At 30.4% G+C, this 27,087-nt stretch overlaps 1 protein-coding gene and 1 long non-coding RNA gene across 5 annotated transcripts in view; one reads left to right on the top strand and one right to left on the bottom strand.

The window, feature by feature from the left end:
- Nucleotides 1-809: 809 nt before the first annotated feature.
- On the bottom strand, nt 810-1,250 carry LOC145327873 (uncharacterized). The gene is made up of 2 exons (XR_013882268.1): nt 1,110-1,250; nt 810-851 (listed from the first exon to the last, which is right to left on the bottom strand). It is a non-coding gene; the product is annotated as an uncharacterized LOC145327873 (long non-coding RNA).
- A 3,782-nt stretch (nt 1,251-5,032) lies between these two features.
- The window catches only part of LOC145328897 (uncharacterized), a 62,832-nt gene continuing 40,777 nt past the window's right edge, over nt 5,033-27,087 (top strand). For all 4 annotated transcript variants that reach the window (XR_013882718.1, XR_013882717.1, XM_080172835.1 and 1 more), the window contains exons 1-8: nt 5,033-5,234; nt 9,916-10,043; nt 10,327-10,432; nt 11,870-11,935; nt 14,820-14,882; nt 19,897-19,955; nt 26,015-26,189; nt 26,568-26,670. Coding sequence is in view for 2 of the 4 variants with exons in the window: in XM_080172835.1 (XP_080028961.1) it covers nt 5,130-5,234; nt 9,916-10,043; nt 10,327-10,432; nt 11,870-11,935; nt 14,820-14,882; nt 19,897-19,955; nt 26,015-26,189; nt 26,568-26,670 (805 nt within the window). In the remaining 2 variants the exon portion in view is untranslated. The remainder of the gene's footprint in view (nt 5,235-9,915; nt 10,044-10,326; nt 10,433-11,869; nt 11,936-14,819; nt 14,883-19,896; nt 19,956-26,014; nt 26,190-26,567; nt 26,671-27,087) is intronic.

Genomic DNA, 27,087 nt, shown 5'->3' with positions numbered 1-27,087 from the left:
CCCTCCTCTCCTACTGGATTAACGAACTGATCAATTATCGAGGTCTATATTTTCCCCTGTCATTATATCCACGTATAAACTATATCCATTATCTTAAACATTTTTTCTTGCAAAATTTAAATTTTGAATAGGAATATTCTATTTCGTAGATGTTTACTTTATATAAAAGTTGTCATTATTATTACAAACAGGATTATAATTTTGAACAGCATGTTTTTATTCAAATTTATCAAATTGCGCCTATAGCGTCTAGGGAATATAGAATTGAAGGGCTAGGGATGATTTTATAATGAAAGCAAAGAAATTAAAAATTAAAATATTCAATAGTTCTATACTATGCATTTACCTATTTTTCAAATCTTAACTACAATTTGTAAAATAAAGGTGAAGATGAAATTTTTTAATGTTTAAAAATTTATTTTGATTATGAATTGATGTAATAGTAAAGTATCTTAAAACTCAATATAAAATAGAATAATAGTTATTTATAGCATCGTATATTAGACAGCTTTCTGCAAATATTGAAAAGAATTATGAGATTAAAACCAGTTTTGTTTGCCACGAGCGGCCAATAGCCTGGGCTAATAAAGCTAGTATTAATTTTATGATTTTATCTTAATAATCGTGGAAAATTGTGCGTAATAAGATGCTATACTTGATTTTTCAGTATGGCTTAGAAGCAGTTTCAATCCAGTTGTTTCGGTACTTTGGGCCGAATATCTCGGTACTTAGGCCTACGTGGCCGTCTACGAGATCTTAAGTGCATGAAGCACAATCATCCTCACTACTTCCAATGAATAAGGCACTGATGCAGTTACAAATAGTGTATTTACACCATGAAACGGTGGGATCTAAAAAGATAATAACAAAATTAATACAAAATATTAAAAATGTTTCAACGAATAAGAAAACGTGCATATTTTTTAATAGAAACTGATAAATTTCAAACAGAATCATTTTAAAATATATAAAATTATTCGTAGGTAAAAATAAGTCAATGATTTGGTCTATTTTAATGAAAAAATAAAGAAATCAATTTGCTATATCTTAAACCAAAAAAAATCACTTTAATCTTCAAAATTCAAAGGTTAAAAAGAAAGAATACTCACCAGTCTTAATTCATATCAAGCCAGGAAGTATTTAGAGGTAAAAAATCACACAGCAAACCACGCATTTTATTACAAAACATGATTTTTCGTCACATAACATGTGCCGTGCTGAGGGCATCAAACAATACAAAGGAAGAAAGCGCGTGGGGGCGCATACATATGGCTATGCCGCGCTTCATTGCTTAGATAATATGATTTCAAACTACAAAAGTCGTCTTCTGCTCATATTTCTAGTAAGGTTTAGGTGGGGTTCGATCCCGCAAGGAACACACTATATAAGTACCAAGACACCAGTAGATATTAATCGGTTTCGAAGCCATACTAGAAACTAATTTTCCAAGCAATATTCTAAATATGTATGTTTGAATTAGTTGGTTAAGGATAAGCTACGCACCTTAAAATAACTAAAATAGAATAATATAACATTCCACCCTAGCTATGCAAAATCAGGGATCTACAGGGATAAGACAAGGGCTAATAAATTGATGTATATACCTAATGATGATACACAAAATATCCCTCTTTTGTAGATTACAATTATTGGTAAAACCGTTTGAACACTTAACTTAATCAATCAACCAATCACAATTCATTAAAAGTCCCCAATTTTTTTCAGCCAACGAATAAGAAACGCTATCCCCTTCCTTCCTGATGCAAAATAGTCTAAATTTAAATTCTTATCTGACCCTCCTTTCAAGGGATAAAGGGATAAGCAATGGGAATTTTTTGGAGGGGTTTTATTGTACTTTTATTATCAATGAAATACAATAAATGAAAAGTATTAGGAAATATGTTAGAAGCTGATTTTGTATATGTGTCAAATTGGGGATGGTTATATTGCATCTGTATTTAATTGTTTCATTATGATTTTACCCCCGAAAAGTTCTAAATATACTGTGTACATAATTATAATTTCTAGAGTTTCTTAAAACATCTTGTAAAAAGTTAAATTTAGGGGTGGATATTTCCCACCTACTTAGATTTTTTTTAAAACATGTTTTTTATTGGAGGTAGGACTAACCGTCGGCGTCCTGGGGTTGAATTCTCTTGGGGGGGAAGGGGAGGGGTAGTAGTTTCCCTCCCCCTAAACTTCTTCTGACCTGTATAGGAGAATTTTAGCAAGACCTTTTGGAACAGAAGAACAAAGATAAATCCTGCTACTTTTTAAATTTTACAAACACAAACTATCTTTAATGTATCTATGTTACAATTATATATTTGTCGTTTAGAGAATATTCTAATTTATCTCTAATTATGTTAAATAACAAATATATTCTTTTTCTATCTTTGCTTTTTGTTGATCTTATCAATTTTCTCCCTTTAATTCCTCGTTTTCTTTCATTTGTATTGCTTCTCTCATTTTCTATTCTTCTTCTTTTTCTTTTTTCTTTTTATTGCCTCTCTCTTCATTTCTCTCTCTCACTCTCTCTCTCTCTCTCTCTCTCTCTCTCTCTCTCTCTCTCTCTCTCTCTCTCTCTCTCTCTCTCTCTCTCTCTCTCTCTCTCTCTCTTTCTATTTTTCTATTATCTCTTTTTTTCTCTTATTTTCTATTTTTCTTTCTATAAATCTAATTATATATCTCTCTTTATCTTTTTACTGCATCTCTCTTTTTTTTCTCTCTCTCACTCCCTTTCTTTTATTTCTATTTCATTTTTTCATTTGTATTTCTTTACCCTCATGTTTTAACATTTTCTATTCTTCTTTCTTTTTCTATTTTCATTTAATTTTCTTTTTCTCTTTTAATTTTCTTGTTTTCTTTTAATATCTATTTCTGTCTTTCTCTCCTTTCATTTGTAATTCTTCACCCTCACGTCCTGTTATTTTCTATTCTTCTCTCTATAAATCTTTTTTTAAAATTTATTACTCTTTATCTTTTTACTGCCTCTTTCTATTGCTCTCTTTCTCTTTCATATTGTACTGTGATATTCTTTAAAATCTTTCTGAATATCTCAAAAATGAAATGTTATTTATGAAAATAAATACGTACAGAAAACTTAAAGGAATAAAGGAAATTTTCCTTTAACATAAATTGGACCAAAAAACGAATATGGGTTTTGATCCTCTATTTGAACAATCTTACATATCAATTATTTGTAAAACGTGCGCTTTCAAACTGTATTTTGTAATTTTAAACATTAAAGTAAGACAATAAATGAGAAAGAGAGAGAGAGAGGGAGGTAGAGAGAGAGAGAGACAGATACAGAGAGATAGATAGAGATAGATAGATAGATAGAGAGAGAGACAGAGAGAGAGACAGATATAGAGGGATAAATAGATATATATATATATAGATAGAGAGAGAGAATACAATTGATAGAGAATTATAGAGTAACAAAAAGGGAAGGAATATAATTTTTAAAAAATAATAATGTTTATCAAATGCTTTAGCAAGTTCAAAAGTACACACACAAAAAAAATTACAACATACCTAAATAAAAGTATGAATCATAATGGAATATAAAATTGAAACAATAGAAAGACTAACACCTAGAGACGGGATTTATGAAAAAGGAGAGAGAAAAGCGGACTTTTAAAAAAGGGGCATGGGGGCAAGTTAAGAGTAATAAAAGGGAGAAAGCGCCGAGGGGAGTAGCTATAGGCTGGGCTGGTCAAAAAACATTCAACAGTCGCTAAAAGCGTCTCAGTCAATCTGCACCTAAAATACATTCAGCTTTCTCAAGCAAAATGCTCGAATGTAAATTAAAAAATAACAAACTTACAGACGTCAAAATAAATATTAAATTTTCATACTTTTTAGTAATTTTTTTTTCTGCTAAAAATTCTAACTTTAAATTGAAATAAAATTTTTATTATATTTGAAAATGACACAATTGTAAATGCAGAAATGCCTAAATCTTGAAATGAGATATGACTGTAAAGTATAAGTTGACCTTCCTAGCTAAGTAATGTATGCGTGTGTTGTTGTATAGTCGTGCATGGGTCAAACACACACACTCAAAAAAGTGAAGAAAAATTGTTATAATTCTAGTTAAAATAATATTGTATTATTGTGAAATGAAGTATTTTTATACCTAAACCCAGGACCGTGGCTCAACACGTAGCGCATACGCTCGTCGTCGGGCAGGTGAAAGGTTGAATTTCGGCCCGTCACCGCGTAATAACCAAAGATGGTTCCTACTACTGCTATGTCAGGTGCGCGACATAAATAGTTAGAGTAGGGGGAATGACTTGGCCCGTAAACAGGCGCAACCCATTACAATGTACAGTTAGGACTTCTCAGAATAGGGTCGTGCAATCAAAGAGTTGGTTGTTTATTGGATGTTACTGAACCTAATTTTAACCAGTGGGTACTTCCTACGTATATACCTATCCTAAATTTGCCAAACGCTGAACCAATTTTGGCTACAATAGCTTCTCATAGTTCCTAGAAAGTTTTGTAATTATATAGGGATATATATCAAGAGAAATATAACCTAGAAAAAAGAGCGCCGCCCCCAAAAACTAAAATTTAAAATGAGGGCCTTACTTTTCAAGTGATTAATATATTTGCTGGAACCTATAAAAATATACAGTTATCGTTTACATAGTAATTATAGCTTCCAAATGTACATATATCTTGACAGATAAAATTACCAAAATATTAAATTTATAAATGTGAATGTACTTTTTGAAAAACTTACATCTTAGAGGGAAAAAAATGAATCATCTGTCGATTATTTACTAATAACGGCTTCGCCCCTAGAGGCCCCAAAATAGTTATAAACCTTCCTAGACCCATGAGGAGCTACATTGTAAAGGAGAACCATATCCTTCGATACAAAAATACACACATCCTGTTACTTTTATATGGTACTACGTCAAACCCTAGATACGTCAAACAGTAGATGCGACAAACGCTGGACAGACAAACAGTAGACAGACAAACCCTAAACACGACATACGCTAGATACGACAAACGCTAGAATGCGACAATTTATTATTTAACTTAGTTTGTAAACATGTTTTAAAACCATACTGTCAACCTTTTTCAAACAGAATTGTAGTGAATAAAATATAAAAATGCCTCCCCAGCCGACAAAAGAGGTGGAGCTTGATATGGAGAGGAAGGAGGAGTTGATCATTGCCAAGCAGCTGAGGGCCTGCAGGGTTAATATTCTACCCAGGGTGAGTAGATACATAGATATATATATATATATATATATATAGTTGGATATATAGATAGATAAATAGATAGATAGATAGATAGATACATAGATAGGTAGTTAGTAGAAGCTTATAATAGCCAAGCAGCTCAGGGCCTGCAGGGTTAATATTCTACCTAGGATGGGTAGATACATAGTTAGATAATTGGATATATAGATAGATAATTGGATTTATAGATAGTTTGAGAGCTATTTAGTAGAAGTTTGTAATAGCCAGGCAGCTGAGGGCCTGCAGGGTTAATATTCTACCTAGGGTGAGTAGATACATAGATAGATAATTGGATATATAGAAAGATAGATTGTTGGATAGATAGATAAATAGATAGATAGATACATAAATAGCTAGTAGGTAGAAGCTTATAATATCCAAGCAGGCCAGGCCCTGCAGGGTTAATATTCTACATAGGGTGAGTAGATAAATAGAGAGATAATTGGATATATAGAAAGATAGATTGTTAGATAGATAGATAAATAGATAGATAGATACATAGATAGGTAGTTAGTAGAAGCTTATAATATCCAAGCAGGCCAGGCCCTGCAGGGTTAATATTCTACCTAGGGTGGGTAGATACATAGATAGATAATTGGATATATAGATAGATAATTGGATTTATAGATAGTTGGAGAGCTATTTAGTAGAAGTTTGTAATAGCCAAGCAGCTGAGGGCCTGCAGGGTTAATATTCTACATAGGGTGAGTAGATAAATAGAGAGATAATTGGATATATAGAAAGATAGATTGTTAGATAGATAGATAAATAGATAGATAGATACATAGATAGGTAGTTAGTAGAAGCTTATAATATCCAAGCAGGCCAGGCCCTGCAGGGTTAATATTCTACCTAGGGTGGGTAGATACATAGATAGATAATTGGATAAATATAGAAAGATAGATAAATAGTTAAATAGCTAGTTAGTAGAAGTTTATAATAGACAAGCAGCCCAGGGCCTGCAGGGTTAATATTCTACCTAGGGTGAGTAGATACATAGATAGATAGATAAATATATAGTTGGATATATAGCTTGCTAGAAAGATAGATATTGTAATTGCAAATTAACATAGGGCTTGAGGATACATCAACAGAAAGTTTATAATTGCATTAGACAATATTATTCCTATGCCAAGAAAATAAACATATGAATAGTTGGAAAGATATTTAGTTGCTTATAAGTACAAAACAAAAAAATGTTTTTTTATCCTTTTTATTAAAGCCTACAAAAAAAATACTAGTATTTAGAAATTTAAAATTATGATTTGACAAATTTTTCGCATTATGCTGCAATGAAAAAATATTGATAATTTGTTTTTGTATTATTTGAAGCTTAAAATATAATGTGTGAAAATTGGCAATAGAGAAAGAGAGAGAGAGAGAGAGAGAGAGAGAGAGAGAGAGAGAGAGAGAGAGAGAGAGAGAGAGAGAGAGAGAGAGAGAGAGAGAGAGAGAGAGAGAGAGAGAGATGGGACAATGGGCTGTTTTTTACACTAGTCCCCAAAGTTTTATAATAAAGTTTCAAATTCGTTAGCTTAACAACTTTGGGGGCATTAGTAAATTTTGATTGGTTGGTGTACAACGTTTCAACGACTAATTTTAATATACAGAAGGGGTGATTTTGTGTATCATAATAGTTGATTAAATTATCTGCGATTGCCTTATCCCTTTAGTCCCCTGTTAAAGTTGGAAATAATGTAAACAACACACAGAAACATAGAAATAAAAAACAAAAGAATGACAATATCCATAAAAACGAAAAGCTTATATAGATTTGTTGCAAAATTAAAATTCTAGGTCTTAGATATAGATGCTTTGCTTAAAATATTATACCTTGTTGTCCTAAGAATCTTTGTTCCAAAAATCAGATTAATAGAATAACTATGTAATAAAAAAATGTTCAAGAAAGTTAAAAATCAGCATAATTAAAATGAACGTATACACTTTATGGTACCGTCCATAGAGTTGCTATGCTTTCTGCATAGTACCCATTTGTACGTTATGCATCATGCAAATTTTGAAATAAAGAGGACAATTCAATTTTTAACATGAATTAATTAACAATAAGAGCTATCCGTTACCTATGGATGGACGTACGGACCCTAATTATAAAAAGCTTCGTTTAATAATCCTACAATAAGATTATAATAATGTTTAGGACTTTAAAGAGAAGCTTTTCTAATTAAAAATAAGGTCTACCCAAAAGAAATATCAATTTATACTTTAGTAAAAAAAGTTACATAGCTCACATAATATCGACATAATGGCATATGCTCATAGCATACCATAATTTTGTGATATATAAAGTAGAAAAATCGCTATTGTGGATGTTTTGATTCTTGTAAAACATTGGTGTGAGGTAAAACAATTATAAGAATGAATGAAGCTAAATGTTTCTAAACTGTTAGTGATGTGAACAATGAATAGATATAGAATATACATGGATATTATGACAATGGAAAAATTGACGTTAATTTATGTTGTTAACATGAAAATAGCGTATTAGTCAGTTCTTTCATCCAGTAGGAGGGGAGAATATAGCGTAAAGGGGTATGATAGGAGGATTGTCATTTTAGTTTCACTATAATAGAGTATATGATAATCTTGTGTAAGATCCAATTTATAATAAATCCATTGAAATATGGTGTAAGAGAGGATATTATTCAATGCACAAAAATTGCATCTTGAACAAGGACAATTAACCTACAAGTTTCGCTTTTATAATAAGATATAAGAAACATGAAAACAACATTAAATTGCTCAGATTTTTTTTTCTGTTTAATAATCAAATACAAAAAAGCGGTGTCCTATGTTTTGATATTTTTTTGATATTTATGTACATTGTGTGTAATTTTGTTTATCATCATTAATCTATCAATCATGGGCTTTTCTTAAGATACTAGATAAAAATTAAGTACATATATTAAGTTTTTTAAATGTGAACTGTAAAGAAATAGCAGTTACTAAAAACATTGTTTTAGAAAATGCGACATACCTTTTCATTAAATGAATGTAAACAGAAAAATATGGAAATGTTATGTCAAGATTATTGTATCCAAAAAATATTTTTTTCTTAATTCTATTTAAATTTATATAGAAAGGTTTAAAAAAACGCAATACTGAAAAATCATGTATAGAATCGTATTACAGACAATTGTACACGAATATTAAGATAAAAATCATAAAATTAATACCAGTTTTGCTAGCCTGTGCCTTCGTCCCCTATGGATTAACAAAACTAGGTTTTATAATTTTTCAATCTAATATCCGCAGAAAGCTGTCTATAATACGGGTTACAAATAACTAATGTTTTTAAAAAAAATTATCTATTCTTTACTCCGCGGTGTATAATGACGTATATAGAGAGGAGATTTAACTTTTTAACCCAAACATTTTTAAGGTTTTGACCTAAACTACAAGTAAAAGTATTCACTGAACTTCAAGTTTAAATGTTTATTTGTTTAGCTAGATAAAGGTAGAAAACAATAGTTATTATTTTAAGCTCAGTGCAAGCATAAGTACCTTTTAACTTTTTGCCTTGAACAAAGATTATACAATGTGATGCACGACGGTTTGCAATTTGTCTAGTTGTGCATAGAAAACCTCATCCCTTAATTTGAAATAAACAAAAAATGAGGCAGGGGGGGGGGGGTAGCTTTTCGTTTTTTAGTTTGTTACCTAAGATTGGTTAGGTTATATTCAGCAAATTGTAGCACTTCAGGGTTATGGTTCCTGGGAGTAAAAAAATACCCACCTCTTCCTATTCAATTTATTTTAACAAGGATGACAACATCCATAAAAGCGAAGCACCGAAACGGTAGGACAAATGGACATTAACACTTGTATAGTGTCAGAATTGAATAATCATAATAATAAATAAAGAGTCAAAGCAAAATTGTAAGTAAATTTGTTGAAAAACATCTTGATTCAAGATAATGTTTATGGACATACTTCCATTTTTAGGACTTGATTATAGAGTTGCTTTGCTTATTATATTATACTTTGTTGTCCCAGGAATCAATATACCAAAAATCAGATCAATTGGATGATTAGATCACATAAAAATTTGTTGTTAAAAAGTAAAAAATCAACATGTTAAAAATGGACGTACGGACATTTTGGTGATGATTATAGAGTTGCTACGCTTTCTAAATCGTACCTAACTATTAAAGGAATCACCATGCAAAACTTGAAGTCGATAGGACAATTCTAACATACCTAAATTAACGAAAAGAGCTATCCGTTACGGACGTACGGACGGACCGACCCTAATTATAGAAAAGCTTCGCTTTTAAAAATAGGGAAGGGGGTTCTGTTGTCGCTCGGCACTTTAAGGAAAAGCGCATGTGGCAGTTGTTTAATAATGTAATTTTTTCCTAACATACAATCCATATCCACCGGATTCGAATGAATACGAGAAAGTTAATTTTTAGGTAATCTTCACATATGGGATTTGTATATTTTATCTTTAGATTCAAGCCTAGGTATATTTTAGATTATTTTACTGCCTGCCCTTAATGCTCGGGTCACAACCGCTACTGGGTTTTTAAAGTTTTGAGTTTTATAGAATTAATTTTGTCAAATGCAAAATAAACCACCGCACCGGTATTTAAGAAAATTTTGAAATGTTCAATATTTACCTTATTTTTTCCAGGCAACTCTTGAGACTTTTGGTCACCAGAAGAAGCCCCAAAAGATAGCGACAGTCAACAAAAACCACCTGGATATCCCTAAACCAAAGATTGAACATGTAGAAAAAGCCAGCAACCCCATTGCTTTAAGGTAGGTATACTATGATTTTAATTTTAAGATTACAGTTTCTAAGAAAAAAAGAATATAAAAACCTATTTCAAAATTAATTGAGTTCTCAAGTACTAGTAAGCTTTACATAAGTCCCAGATTATTACTAAGCCTTACCCTATCTCCTCTTGATTTTGAAATTAATTTAAAATAAGAGTGGGATTAGTCATAGAAAATAAATTGTATTCAATCTATGTCAGAAATGATAAGGAAATGGAGAGGGAGGCATTTCAATAGAGAAAAAAACACTATTGAATGTTTTCAGGTATTGGAATCAATGTATGAGTGCTGCTGGAAATTCAACAGATGTGTCACCTAACAGAAGCTCAGATGCCAGCCCCTCATTTGAAGCACAAGAATTCAAAATTGAGGTATCATATTTTTTTTTTTGACATATGGAGAATCATTTTAATTAGTTATTTATCTTGATGGCTTCGCCACTAGATAACAGTATATCTCCCCCCAAAAAATAGCCAAAAACTGTTGTTTTCAAAATTGGAATATTCCTTGTAAAGCGATTGAAATCAATCTACTATTTAGTATAGATAATTTATTTTAAACAATGTAATAATAACTTTTTTGTAATATAAGACTATTTTACGTCCAATTTTTTCACCAGTGAAAATGATTGTTATTGGAACAAATTGTAAAGTTATAAACATTTTGGTTTAGATATTCCTCTGTTAGTGGTTTTTATAGGTTATCAAAGACTTTGAATTTAAATATCAACCCCAAACTATACTTTCGAGTTATTTCGCCTGTAAATTCAATATACCTTATTCGTGGTGATAGATGATAAACACGTGGATATTGTGTGAGATTCTCGCATACCCTGTAAAATGTTTCTACCAGCCAGCTGGCTGAGAAATAATCCCCTCTTCTTATGACCATGGAGAAACTTATTATCCAATATCTTAGGGTTATTTTTAGCAACCTAAAATTCTCCTGTCACAATATTCATGTATTATATATCAATTTTCTAGGTTCATATGAAAGAAAATAGTAAAATTTCTACCTCAACTCTAAATTTATAATGACATTTACAATGTAATTTCCAATCTAGATAAACTTTTATGCATCTGTGCAAGGATTCAAACATGCAAAGGAGCATAGCCATAAAAGCTAAAACAAGTGTTTAAGTGAGAGAAATAGAGAGAAAGAAAAAAAGCTTAGTGGATATAGGATATATCGACAGGGAAGAATTTGTCGTCAATTTAGCTTGCTTATATGGACCTCATTTATTGGTCAGTTAACTCATACAGAAGGAGGGAAGGGGATGGGGTATCGTTATTTCAGCCAGCTGCGAACATTACTTATTAGAGTACATGAAAATCTGGTGCTACATCCAAGTAAAGGTATATTGATTAAAGGCAAGAGAAAGACAAAAGAGGAAGAAATAAGTAAACAAAGATTTGATTTGCTAAGAGACGCAATGCATCCTTAAATTCATTTATATTTTTAAACTTTAACCCGAAGAAACAAAGTTACAACTTAATCTTTATTTCTTACATAAAATATTTTGACTTAGAATTTCATATAAAGAATTATTTTGAATATAGGATTATTAAATAGTTTTATTATCGAATCATTCTTATGGCATATAAGCCACGAATCTAAAGGGATAAGACAATGGAGGGTAGATTGTATTACTACTTCACAAATTTAAATGAACAAAATTAACCTTCTAGAACAATAAGATTAATTGTCGAAAAGTTTGTACAACCAATGAGAAATCGTGTTTATAAACTTTGAATATAATGAGATGTGTGTTAGGTCTCAAATCATTCACTTTACTATTCCCTTTTTAGGACCTACCATGGGTGTCAAAGACTCCAGAGCCGGAACCTTCGCCAAAAATTGTTCAACCTAAACAGGAAATTAATCAACAACAAAATTAATTTTAAAAACTTTTAATTTTGAGGGGATAAAAAAGCCTAACAAGTTCGAATGTTAAAGATTCTTTTGTTCTACAGACCAATATTTGCTATGTACTATTTCCTTATATAAATGCTCTTATAATAGTATCTTGATAGATTTTGTGTATCTTTACAGTTTGAGATTACTAATATTATACAAGTAAAGTATCAAATGCTTTGTTTATATTAAATTATAACAATTTCCATCTTTCATACTTATTACACAACTCTACAGACTAATATTGTATACTATTTCCCGATATGATTGCTCTTATTATAAAAGTTTGTTTTTCACTGATCGAGAAATTTAGATTACAAATATTATTATCACATTTAATGTGAGAATGTTGCGATTATCATATTCAAAATAAATGCTGTAATAAGCTTTAAAATATTTAAACACTAGTCTCTCATTGGACACAAAATGACGTGCAATAAGAAAAGGGAATAAAAATATTGGAAAGAAAATTATTTTATTTCAAAATTAATTCTTGGTATTTTGGAATAAAAAAAAAAGGGGAAAGAAAATTATTTATTTCAAATTTATTTCTGGTCTTGAAATAATATTTATTATTTATTTTAATTCAAGTGTCAACCAATAAGAAATAGGCATGCTGTTTTAAAAGTTTGGAATAAAAATTATTATTTTTGTCAATTCCTTTTTTCAGAGTATAAAATGAGAATAAATTTTCCAACATCATTATTGATTTCTAATTTAACATTTCATACAGTGGGTAATATTTATTTCAACATTTTTTGTCATTCAAAATCAAGTGTCACAAAAATAATAATATTTAACATAAAAAATAAATTTTTAAAATAATTTTGTTTTCTTTATTTGTTGAAGATTTAAGCCCAAGCTTTTTCTGAGGGGGGAGACCCCCCTCAACCCCCCCTCTCCTGAGGGGGGACACCCCCCTCGACCCCCCCCCTGACGCTCTCTTCTTTAAATCTTTCATTATTTCTGTAATTTATTCTAACTATCTTATAAATTTCAAAACATGAGATAAAAAGGAAATAATTTGCTGTACATTATAAAAAAATTTAAAAATTGGAAAAAAAATTCCAACATGATTTTGAATTTTAAATACAAGAATATTTTTTCCTATATGATATGTTAAATTTAAATACAGGAATAATTTTGTACTGTGGAATTGAAGAAATAAATGCTGTACATTAGAGTGGCTTGATTTTCAATGATTTTCTAATTTTAAATGTGCTACATACACTTTCTGTCTGAACATCATATAAGAGACCAAAAAATGAAAAGAAATATTTTGAATAATGGGGAGGCTCGCTGATGAATGTAAACTTTTTGAAAGACACTTGTGGGGAGAATTTTTTTTTTTTTTTTTGGGGGGGGGGCAATTATTTTTCTTTCAAAGTATAGCTTTATGCACCTTCCCAATCTTGTCTTGAAGAGTAGAATAAGAATAAAAAATCTGTTTTTAAAACTATTGATCCTAGCAAGAAAAATCCATAAATAAATTTAAAAACCAAGAGATTTTACATTTAATTTAAGATTTTTCATGCTTGGATGAATATTTTTTAAAACCAATTTGATATTCATATATTAATCAACAAGACAAATTCAAAAAGATGCATAAAGCAATACTTTGAAAGAAAAAAAGTTGCACCTCCAGAATAAACTTCTAAAATTTTTAATGCATGGAAACACCTTCCCCCCATTTCCCCTCAAGGACAAAATCAATTTTTTATATTTAGGTTTCTTACATGACGTTTAAACTGTAGATGTTGATTACAAATTCAATGTCCAAAATTGATCCACTCTACTGTACATTGTTATAATTTAATATTTGATGTGGGTATAAACATTAGACATAGATGGTCAATCTGACCCCATTTTTTTCTTAAAAAGAAACCTTTGTTCACTTTTTGTTGTATATGAAATACAGCCCTATAGGCAACATTATTTGCAACTAAATTTTGCAATGATATAATTTTTAGAAAGATAACTTTATTATAAGAAATTAAATTATTTATAACTAACTTATTATATGTTGTGTCATACGCTTCACATTATACGATGGAAGAAATATTTTCTTCAAATATTTCACCCAAGGAAAGCTTTAACTTAAGATATTCAACAATTTATAGCTGATACATAATGTAAACAAAATTCCCTTGTGCTGACTCTAGGTTATCTCTATTGTATAAATGAACGTACAAAAGAGGAGGAGAGAGAGAAGGAAATAGACAGAAAAGTGAGGGAGGGGGGAGGGGGAAGAAATTTAGAGAAAAATAGACAGAGATATTTATTGTTCACCCTTAGATGATGTAAATTTTTTGATAGACTTTTTTGAATTTAAGAAAAAGATAGAGAATGAGACAAAACCAAGTATCATATTTTATTAATATTGCTTATACAAGAAAGGTCATTCAAAATTATTTCACCAATATTAAGGCCAAGTGACAAAAATTTAAATTTCCACCTACTTCGCCCCCAGAGGGGGCAATAGTAGAAGGAAAATTCAAATTTTGATCACATGACCAAAATTGTTGAAATAGTTTTAATATCCTTTCTAGCATTCACAATATTACGAAAATATGATAAATAACTATTAAAGTATAGTATTAAATACTTTGTTTATATCAAAATGCTCCAAATTATAAACATATGATAATGGATGGAAGACATGAAATTTTGTATGTACAAAGAAAATGACCACTAAAATGATACCTCTCACAATTGAATTGATGTTTAGTCTTAAGAATATCTTCATATTGTACATTTTTATAAATAAACCTTCTTAAAAGTATTTGTAAAAATCGAGTTTGTTCAAAATATTTACTGTATAAAATATTTTGTTGAAATAATTAGAAGATTTCTGTTCCTGATATTCGTAGGAAGATGACTCCCACCCCTGAACCTACATTTAAACAGGTAGATAGACAGATAGTTGAATAAATCAGAAATAGATAGATAAACACTATACTAATAAGATGACTCCCACTCCTGTATCTACATTTAAACAGGTAGATAGACAGATAGTTAAATTAAAGAGAAATAGATAGATAAACACTATACTAATAAGATGACTCCCACCCCTGTACCTATGTACATTTAAACAGGTAGATAGACAGATAGTTAAATTAAAGAGAAATAGATAGATAAACACTATACTAATAAGATGACTCCCACCCCTGTACCTATGTACATTTAAACAGGTAGATAGACAGATAGTTAAATTAAAGAGAAATAGATAGATAAACACTATACTAATAAGATGACTCCCACCCCTGTACCTATGTACATTTAAACAGGTAGATAGACAGATAGTTGAATTAAAGAGAAATAGATAGATAAACACTATACTAATAAGATGACTCCCACCCCTGTACCTATGTACATTTAAACAGGTAGATAGACAGATAGTTAAATTAAAGAGAAATAGATAGATAAACACTATACTAATAAGATGACTCCCACCCCTGTACCTATGTACATTTAAACAGGTAGATAGACAGATAGTTAAATTAAAGAGAAATAGATAGATAAACACTATACTAATAAGATGACTCCCACCCCTGTACCTATGTACATTTAAACAGGTAGATAGACAGATAGTTAAATTAAAGAGAAATAGATAGATAAACACTATACTAATAAGATGACTCCCACCCCTGTACCTATGTACATTTAAACAGGTAGATAGACAGATAGTTGAATAAATCAGAAATAGATAGATAAACACTATACTAATAAGATGACTCCCACCCCTGTACCTATGTACATTTAAACAGGTAGATAGACAGATAGTTAAATTAAAGAGAAATAGATAGATAAACACTATACTAATAAGATGACACCCACCCCTGTACCTATGTACATTTAAACAGGTAGATAGACAGATAGTTAAATTAAAGAGAAATAGATAGATAAACACTATACTAATAAGATGACTCCCACCCCTGTACCTATGTACATTTAAACAGGTAGATAGACAGATAGTTAAATTAAAGAGAAATAGATAGATAAACACTATACTAATAAGATGACTCCCACCCCTGAACCTACATTTAAACAGGTAGATAGACAGATAGTTGAATAAATCAGAAATAGATAGATAAACACTATACTAATAAGATGACTCCCACCCCTGTACCTAAGTACATTTAAACAGTTAGATAGACAGATAGTTGAATAAATCAGAAATAGATAGATAAACACTATACTAATAAGATGACACCCACCCCAGAACCTATGTACATTTAAACAGGTAGATAGACAGATAGTTAAATTAAAGAGAAATAGATAGATAAACACTATACTAATAAGATGACTCCCACCCCTGTACCTATGTACATTTAAACAGGTAGATAGACAGATAGTTAAATTAAAGAGAAATAGATAGATAAACACTATACTAATAAGATGACTCCCACCCCTGTACCTATGTACATTTAAACAGGTAGATAGACAGATAGTTAAATTAAAGAGAAATAGATAGATAAACACTATACTAATAAGATGACTCCCACCCCTGTACCTATGTACATTTAAACAGGTAGATAGACAGATAGTTAAATTAAAGAGAAATAGATAGATAAACACTATACTAATAAGATGACTCCCACCCCTGTACCTATGTACATTTAAACAGGTAGATAGACAGATAGTTAAATTAAAGAGAAATAGATAGATAAACACTATACTAATAAGATGACTCCCACCCCTGTACCTATGTACATTTAAACAGGTAGATAGACAGATAGTTAAATTAAAGAGCAATAGATAGATAAACACTATACTAATAAGATGACACCCACCCCTGTACCTATGTACATTTAAACAGGTAGATAGACAGATAGTTAAATTAAAGAGAAATAGATAGATAAACACTATACTAATAAGATGACTCCCACCCCTGTACCTATGTACATTTAAACAGGTAGATAGACAGATAGTTAAATTAAAGAGAAATAGATAGATAAACACTATACTAATAAGATGACTCCCACTCCTGAACCAACATTTAAACAGGTAGATAGACAGATAGTTAAATTAAAGAGAAATAGATAGATAAACACTATACTAATAAGATGACTCCCACCCCTGTACCTATGTACATTTAAACAGGTAGATAGACAGATAGTTAAATTAAAGAGAAATAGATAGATAAACACTATACTAATAAGATGACTCCCACCCCTGTACCTATGTACATTTAAACAGGTAGATAGACAGATAGTTAAATTAAAGAGAAATAGATAGATAAACACTATACTAATAAGATGACTCCCACCCCTGAACCTACATTTAAACAGGTAGATAGACAGATAGTTAAATTAAAGAGAAATAGATAGATAAACACTATACTAATAAGATGACTCCCACCCCTGTACCTATGTACATTTAAACAGGTAGATAGACATATAGTTGAATAAATCAGAAATAGATAGATAAACACTATACTAATAAGATGACTCCCACCCCTGTACCTATGTACATTTAAACAGGTAGATAGACAGATAGTTGAATAAATCAGAAATAGATAGATAAACACTATACTAATAAGATGACTCCCACCCCTGTACCTATGTACATTTAAACAGGTAGATAGACAGATAGTTAAATTAAAGAGAAATAGATAGATAAACACTATACTAATAAGATGACACCCACCCCTGTACCTATGTACATTTAAACAGGTAGATAGACAGATAGTTAAATTAAAGAGAAATAGATAGATAAACACTATACTAATAAGATGACTCCCACCCCTGTACCTATGTACATTTAAACAGGTAGATAGACAGATAGTTAAATTAAAGAGAAATAGATAGATAAACACTATACTAATAAGATGACTCCCACCCCTGAACCTACATTTAAACAGGTAGATAGACAGATAGTTGAATAAATCAGAAATAGATAGATAAACACTATACTAATAAGATGACTCCCACCCCTGTACCTATGTACATTTAAACAGGTAGATAGACAGATAGTTGAATAAATCAGAAATAGATAGATAAACACTATACTAATAAGATGACTCCCACCCCTGACCTATATTTAAACAGGTAGATAGACATATAGTTGAATAAATCAGAAATAGATAGATAAACACTATACAAATAAGATGACCACCACCCCTGAACCTATGTACATTTAAACAGGTAGATAGACAGATAGTTAAATTAAAGAGAAATAGATAGATAAACACTATACTAATAAGATGACACCCACCCCAGAACCTATGTACATTTAAACAGGTAGATAGACAGATAGTTAAATTAAAGAGAAATAGATAGATAAACACTATACTAATAAGATGACTCCCACCCCTGTACCTATGTACATTTAAACAGGTAGATAGACAGATAGTTAAATTAAAGAGAAATAGATAGATAAACACTATACTAATAAGATGACTCCCACCCCTGTACCTATGTACATTTAAACAGGTAGATAGACAGATAGTTAAATTAAAGAGAAATAGATAGATAAACACTATACTAATAAGATGACCACCACTCCTGAACCAACATTTAAACAGGTAGATAGACAGATAGTTGAATAAATCAGAAATAGATAGATAAACACTATACTAATAAGATGACCACCACCCCTGAACCTACATTTAAACAGGTAGATAGACAGATAGTTGAATAATTCAGAAATAGATAGATAAACACTATACTAATAAGATGACCACCACCCCTGAACCTACATTTAAACAGGTAGATAGACAGATAGTTGAATAAATCAGAAATAGATAGATAAACACTATACTAATAAGATGACTCCCACCCCTGTACCTATGTACATTTAAACAGGTAGATAGACAGATAGTTAAATTAAAGAGAAATAGATAGATAAACACTATACTAATAAGATGACTCCCACCCCTGTACCTATGTACATTTAAACAGGTAGATAGACAGATAGTTAAATTAAAGAGAAATAGATAGATAAACACTATACTAATAAGATGACTCCCACCCCTGTACCTATGTACATTTAAACAGGTAGATAGACAGATAGTTAAATTAAAGAGAAATAGATAGATAAACACTATACTAATAAGATGACTCCCACCCCTGTACCTATGTACATTTAAACAGGTAGATAGACAGATAGTTAAATTAAAGAGAAATAGATAGATAAACACTATACTAATAAGATGACCCCCACCCCTGTACCTACATTTAACAGGTAGATAGACAGATAGTTAAATTAAAGAGAGATAGATAGATAAACACTATACTAATAAGATGACTCCCACCCCTGAACCTACATTTAAACAGGTAGATAGACAGATAGTTGAATAAATCAGAAATAGATAGATAAACACTATACTAATAAGATGACTCCCACCCCTGTACCTATGTACATTTAAACAGGTAGATAGACAGATAGTTGAATAAATCAGAAATTGATAGATAAACACTATACTAATAAGATGAACCCCACCCCTGAACCTACATTTAAACAGGGAGATAGACAGATAGTTGAATAAATTAGAAATAGATAGATAAACACAATACTAATAAGATGACTCCCATCCCTGAACCTACATTTAACCAGGGAGATAGACAGATAGTTGAATAAAACAGAAATAGATAAACACTAAAATAAATATACGAAATAGATATACGCTTTTCCAATTAAAAGGAATTCTACCAATTAAAGCCAACATTTAAGTAGGTAAATAAGCAGTGGCGTGCACATCGATTTACTAGGAGGGGGGGGGGGGGGAGGGGTTACATGAAACTTTTAGGTAGTGAAAATCATTAGGGTAATATACAACAGACAGACAAAAAAAAAACAATGTATAGACTAGATGCGCATATGTCAAAGGAATCTTCACTGAAAATTGACTATTTAAATGATCAATAGTCATTACTTAAGTAAGATTATAAATTTTAAAAGTTATAATATTTATTTTTAGGCTACAACCAACCAGTTTACCTTCAATTTTACTGGAGTGAGCACTTCTATATATGATAGGTAAGACCATTTTAATAATTTTACATTTGAAAAACATTTAACCTAATAACGAAAAGTAAACTTCATCAGTAAATCAGTTAATTTTTACAAGGTGAAATGGTTAATTTAAGTTTTAAATATAAAGCAATATTTTTCTTTAGATTTAAGGGTGGTGAGCTTAAATTCTTATAGAATTAAAAAAAAATAATTAATGAACCATCGAAATATTTATGGATGAAAAATATAAGCTAAAACTTTCTTAAAGGTTAGAATAAATTTTAAATTAAACATAATTTATCGGGTGTACTTTATTTCAATCTATTTAGCATATATACCTTATACATAATGTAAGTGTTGCCCACTTAAAACTATTTCCGCAATGCAAAACTTTGATCAAATATTTGTACTTTTATTTCACAATTTCCTGTTTAATATCAATATATATAAGTATCCCCCCTCCAAAGATGTCCAAGGTTTTGTATTTTTTCGGGGGTTGGAGAATTTAAGCTATATAAAAAATTTTGGGGATGCCTACGGCAAACCCAAATTTTTTTGGGGGGGTAATCATGTAAGCAAGGACGTCCAAGCTTTTTTTATTTGGCGGGGGGGGGAGGGTGAAATTAAATCTTTTTTTTGGGGGGTGGGGGGGAATAATTCTACATTTACACCACCCCATTGGACGTCCCTGTACCCCCCCCCTCTTTTTACATCAATTTCAAAAAGTTACCAAGCAAATTTATCTATAAAACAGAAACAAATAATTAAATGTGCTCAAAAGTAAGATAAATTCCATATTCCCTTGAACCTTATAGTGCCTTTAAAAATGACGTCATACAATACAAATGGCCAATTGTATTCTTGCCTATCATTGGTCATTTGTATTGTATGAAGACATTTTTTTAGGCACTAAAAGCTGCTTCCCTATGTCTGGGATAATGTTAGATTATTTTAGTATCAAACATTGCGAATTAAACTAAACATTGATATTAAATTTAAATTTTTATAGTATTACATTCACAAAAATTTAGTATTGCAGTGTAATTTTCATATTTATGAGACGTTTTGCATTTTTAAAAGTAATCCAAGATTTAAAAGGTATCAGACTCATTAATTATTTTAATACAACATGCTTTTATGGTAAATTAATATTGTTTTGGCTAGTAACTTGCTTTTCAGTTTGGCTTCAAAACCGTTTTGTTAGCCAGGGCCATCGGTAACAAAACTGGTTTAAATCTTAAAAGTTTTCATTTTGATATCCGCGGAAAGCTGTTTATAATACGATGCGATAAATAACTATTAAGTATGAATCTCCCCTGACAATATTTTGATGAACTTTCACTTTATATAAATTGGTAAATTGGATCAAATATCAAAGTTACGCCTTGCAATTTATATCATTTCACAATTTTTAACAGTGACAAATCTAAAACGGCTAAAATTTATTAGATAAAAAAATCTTTCACATTTTTGGCGTTATCCTCTTTTATTAAAATATTTTTATAATTTTGAAAATTTTTATCTGTAAAAAGCTGTCTACAATACGATGCAATAAATAACTATTGTTTTTCTTGAGAGTTGTTAATTTCATTTTGCTTCAATATAGAAACACCTCTATCATATATCAAATTGTTGAAATAGTTTACCAAATATCAAAACTACACAACATTCTTAAAAAAAAACGTTTTTTGCACTTCCATTTCGCAGATTTTTTCATGTTTTTTTTGATAGCATTAACATACCTTAAGTTTTTTTTAAAGATAAAATTATTCAATATTTATCGCGTCGTATTAAAAGCAGTTTTCCGCTAACAAGAAATTGAAAAATTATAGGATTATATCCTTTTTTGTTTGCTTTAGGTTTGTATAATAAAAGGTTTTAAAAATTATAAAATCAAAATGAATTAGTTTTTATTTCATAAGTTTTATTTTATGGATTAAAATATTTGATATAAGCTTTAATTTCCATTAATTAAATTATTTAAAAATTGTGCCATGATGCAATCTTAGTCGGTCATATTAGGTAACTAAAAAAATTTAATTAACTAAATAAAATAACAAGAATGAGAATATTCTAAATTTTAATAGTTATTTCTTTCATGGTATTATAAACGGCTTTCTGCGGATATAGAATGTACAATTAAAGGCACGAGCTAAAAAAACTGGTTTTAATCTTATGATTGTACATTTTTATATTTGTAGAAAGCTGGATATAATACGATGCTGGACATAGTTTTTTCGTATGGATGAGAACCGGTTCCTATCCACCTGATTCGAATGAATACGAGAAAATCTTTTCCATTATAGCTTTTTAACCGATTGATATTCCCTGGATTAGAACTGGTTCACAGTGATACTGAAAAATCATGAATAGCTAATTTTTACGAATATTAAAAAAAATAGAATTAATGTCAGTTTTGTTAGCCACTTCGTCCCCTCGGGGCTAACAAAACGTTTTAATTATATAATTTTTCATTTTAATAACCGCGGATGATACGATGCGTCTAACAAATGTTAATCGTTTTTAAAAAGTTTACTGGACATACATTGAATAAATGTAGAGTGGAAGAAAGAGAAAAAGAATAAAAAAATAAGAAAAAGAAACTATCGAATTATGAACTCCTAAGGAACCTAATCATGCAGTAATTGAGGTAATAAAAGATAGAAAATATAGGAAAAAAGAAAGAGTTAAAAAGAATAGGAGAAAAGGGGTATGCGCTGAACACAGTAAAACAGTAGTCAAAACATTTTTGAAGAAATTATGGGGGAGAAAATATAAAGGGACCAAACTAATATTGCTAGATTCACTTCTACAAGATGGATTATCTGTTTAACTTATTTACAATGAATAGAATATATAATTTCTTTTTTTTCAAACATTGATTAAAACATATCTCTTTAGTATGAAAACATATCCTTAAATAAAATACACCTTGAAAAATTACATATAGAGTAGCTGCGCTACTAAATGTGGAGATAAAATGCAATGTGGTCAGTGAAGTTCTCATAAAAGTCTGAGCACATTTTACTCTCTTCAATTTCTAGCAAATTTTCATGCAGAATAGATAGATAGATAAATAACAACTGAGATATAATCTAGAGACACTTTCTATAAATTAGGATCTTGGACAAAGTAGCTTCGGACAAAGTAGCTTCAGACGAAGTAGCTTCGGACAAAGTAGCTTCAGGACAAAGTAGCTTCAGGACAAAGTAGCCTCCATTGTTAATAAAGGTCATGGCCGCAGCGCTCGGCCCCCTGGCCTGCCTAGCCGCGGGCGCTCGGCCCCCTAGCCTATAACCTAACCTAACCAAAAAATTGTAAAAACATTATCAAAACTTGTAAAAAACAATATTAAAAATTGTAAAATCAACTACTTTTTGCAAAATCCACGAAATTCTAAACCACCTATGTATTATCACAGTTGATGATATTTTTCTTCAATAAATGTTCTAAGGCTAACATAGGTTAGGTTAGGTTATATGCTAGAGGGCCGAGCGCCCGCGGCTAGGCAGGCCAGGGGGCCGAGCGCTGCGGTCATATTGGAGACTATTTTTCTTAGAAAGCTACTTTTCTTAAGTAAATGTCCTGAAGCTACTTTGTCCGAAGCTACTTTGTCTGAAGCTACTTTGTCCAAGATCCATAAATTAGCCAATAGGATAAAAGTAAAGGAACAAACAAGCCATGGAATTGATTGATATTGTGTACAGATTTTGTTAGAAAAAAATAATAATTTTGATATTTTGATAAATAGTAGCATTTCTTAAAATAAGGTGTTCGTCTGTTAGAATTTCTTTTTTTAAGATTAACAAATTTTAGGGTTAGATGGACCATCTAAATATAATATGTCTATGATAAGGACATTAGCAAATTATTATTTGAGAAGCAGTAGCTAATTTCTTATTTTTAGGTGCAAAATATATTAAAGCTCTGTTATAATTATGATTATTAACACAACACGAAAACATAGCTTAAAGGACGCCTGCAAGAAATAACACGCTTTAACTGCTGAAAGACTGCCACAAGAAGACCCAATACCCCAAATTTAAAGCCTTTAGCTTCAATAACAAAAAAGTTCTAGGCATTTCAAAATAGCATTTTATGTACAATGGAATTTTTGAAAGATTTCCAATGCTCATAAAAGAAAAAACAATATTAAATTACGTCGCCTAGACACAAAATTATAACCTTATCTTTGTCAGAAACTTAGATTGCCTGTAACTGATTACATTTTTACAATAAAAACAAAACATTTCATAGTCAAAATCTATGAAAAAAATTCGATTTAAATTGCATTTTTAAACGAAAATCATAGCGGAAACAAAGGGGTAAACTAATACAAGCTTAGCTGTGATTGGTTGTTAAGCTGATTCAGCCTTCTGATTGGCTACAGTACATTCGGTACAACGCAAGTAAAAACTAATTTTTTAAAATGATTTTGACTATGAAAATGGGTATTTTTATTGTAAAAATATAATTAGTTACTGGAAACCTAAATTTATGACAAAAATAAGCTTATAACTTTGTTTTTAGGCCACGTAGTTTAATTTCAAAGTTTTCAACATGAGCATTGCAATTCTTTCAAAATTTTCATTGTACATAAAATGTCATTTTAAAATGCCTAGAACTTTTTTGTTGAAGGCTTCAAATTTGGGGTATTGGGTCTACTTGTGGCAGTCTTTCAGCAGTTAAAGCGTAGCATTTCTTGCAGGCTTCCTTTAAGGCCATAACATCTTTATATAGGTATATCTATGTCCTATATCGAATAGGTTTAGATAAATAAATCATAATGGATATTATAGATTACTTTCTGATATATCGACAATTTATTTAAAAAATAAACAGTTAAATTCATCAAAAATAGTCTAAAACCAACCAAAAGAACCTTTGTAAAGCTCCACAAAAACCGTTATCTTTAGCTTCAGATAAAAAAACCCTTAATTTTTCAATTTATAAGATTTTTTACACACTATAAGTATGCGAAAAAACAGGTTTTTCTATCAATAAATTGTTTGTGTATATTTTTATGTGGTTAAAATGTTTGCAAGTATTGGTAAAATCTCTCAAATTTCTAGTAGAACTCATATTTTAGTATTGCTTCGAAACCTATTTATATCCATTGGATGAGAACTGGTTCTAAGCCATACGTAAGAATAATATATCGAATCGTATTATAGACAATTGTTTACGAATAATAAAAAAAAACATAAAACCGATACAAGTTTTGTTCTTCGAAACTTCGGGGCCAACAAAACTAGATTTATATTTTTTTTATTTTAGTATCCGCAGAAAGCTGTATATAATTCGGTGCAATAAATAACTTATACACATCTAAAAAGTAAGCTAAGATAATCGAACTAACCAGCGTTGTAGAGCCGCATTTATCTGAGAAACCCAAGTAATAGAGTTGCTATGCTTCTAATACTGTATCTTATTGTTTAAAGAACTTTGATAAAAACTGTAATATTTACGTATAATCGGATGGACAATTATTAAATTTTAATTTTTATTTGATATACTTAAAATTGTTGGTGGGGGGAGGGGAGTTACTCGCAATAAAAGTGATTTAACTAAAGTATTAATTGCGTAGCTCAAGACTCCGTACTCAAATATGTATATTCAATTCAAGTAAAAATTGTTCTCATAAGCAGTCCAGTTGGGTTAGGTTAGCAAATATAATTTTCGCAATTTCAATGAAATTAATTCTTATAAATTTTAGAACCAATTTTAGTATAATTTTTTTTGTCCTTTTCTGATAGTTAAAAAAACAAATTTGCTGAAACATTCCAGTTACAATCTTTTGCTTTTTAAAATTAAGTTGTTCTATTCCCACTACTTTCTATGTCTAAGGGAAAAATTTCGAAGATAAATGGATAATTTGCATTATCTTGAAATTAATCCACATTTTCCTTGATTCAACTTTAAGATAACAGGTCAAATACCAAATATTTTATAATTTTTTTAAAAAAGACAGCTCAATGTAGAGCATTTTGTGCTTAAAGTTTATAATAAGAATTATGTTTTTTTTAAATTTCAAAGTTTGAAAACTGCATGTTATAATATAATGAATACAAACTATTTTTTAGTTCACCACAGTCAACTTTCTTCAATGACAAAGAGAAGCCTCCACCTTTACCCGCGAAAACTTCAGCCAATAAGAGCACAGCATCTCCCTCAGCAACCAATAACGGAGCAGAATCTCCCTTTTCTTTCTACCAATCAGAACCCTACAATCCACAGCCCAAAGTTATTGTTGAAAAGGTTAGGTTTTTTTTCAGTACTTTCAAAAAGAAAAGAAATTAATTAAGTTTTCCTTAATGTGCTTTTTCGAAGGGGGGAATTTTTTTTGTCTATTGTATGTTAGGTTAAGTAGTATTGGGTTATGTATCCCCGCAGGGTTAAGGGACCGCAGGTGTAGGCACCCTGCAAGTGTTAGGAATAGAGGGAAATATAACTATTCTACCCTTATTTTCAAAATGAGTTCGCAGGGGTTTCAGAGCTTGATAGGTTCTATGAGGAAAAACCATAAGTTATAAATATAACTTATGAAAGTTATTACCATTGCATAATTTATTATATAGTTTATTATTTGTTATTTATAAGATTTTAATGTATAATTACATAAATCTAAAATGCTAGGTGCTGAGTACCGCTGGTCAGGGAATAAAGAGGGAGAATGAGAAACAAGAGGCAAAATTAAATTTAAACAGATTCACCATGGGAATGCTGAACAAGTCTGCAGGTATGAATAGATTATAGAGCAGCTTCGCATTATGTTATACATAAGTTTAAAATTATCATATCAACCGTATATGTATTTATATTTGGCATAAACTATTCTTATATAAAAGTAACATGATATATGTCTGTTTGTCTGTCTTTCCATTTTAATCGCTGTATTGAAGCTTCATATTGGTCCGGGGAAGGTTTAAAACAATTTTGGGGGAGATACCTCAACCCAACTAACAAAAACTAGGGACAAAAATGCCTCTTTTACGTTTTTGACGGATAAGTAGCTTGCAAAATATTTTTTCTTTCTCTGCACTATGATAGATTTAATGTTTGTTTACATAAGGAGGAGCTACATAATCATGCATCTATAGTTTTCTCTATGTTTACACATCCTTGAAGATTTATCTTTTGACAGAATACTTTCATA

Source organism: Acartia tonsa, chromosome 9, assembly GCF_053477335.1.
Source record: "Acartia tonsa isolate MP-2025a chromosome 9, ASM5347733v1, whole genome shotgun sequence".
Lineage (NCBI taxonomy): Eukaryota > Metazoa > Arthropoda > Copepoda > Calanoida > Acartiidae > Acartia > Acartia tonsa.
This window is presented reverse-complemented; position numbering and strand designations above follow the sequence as displayed.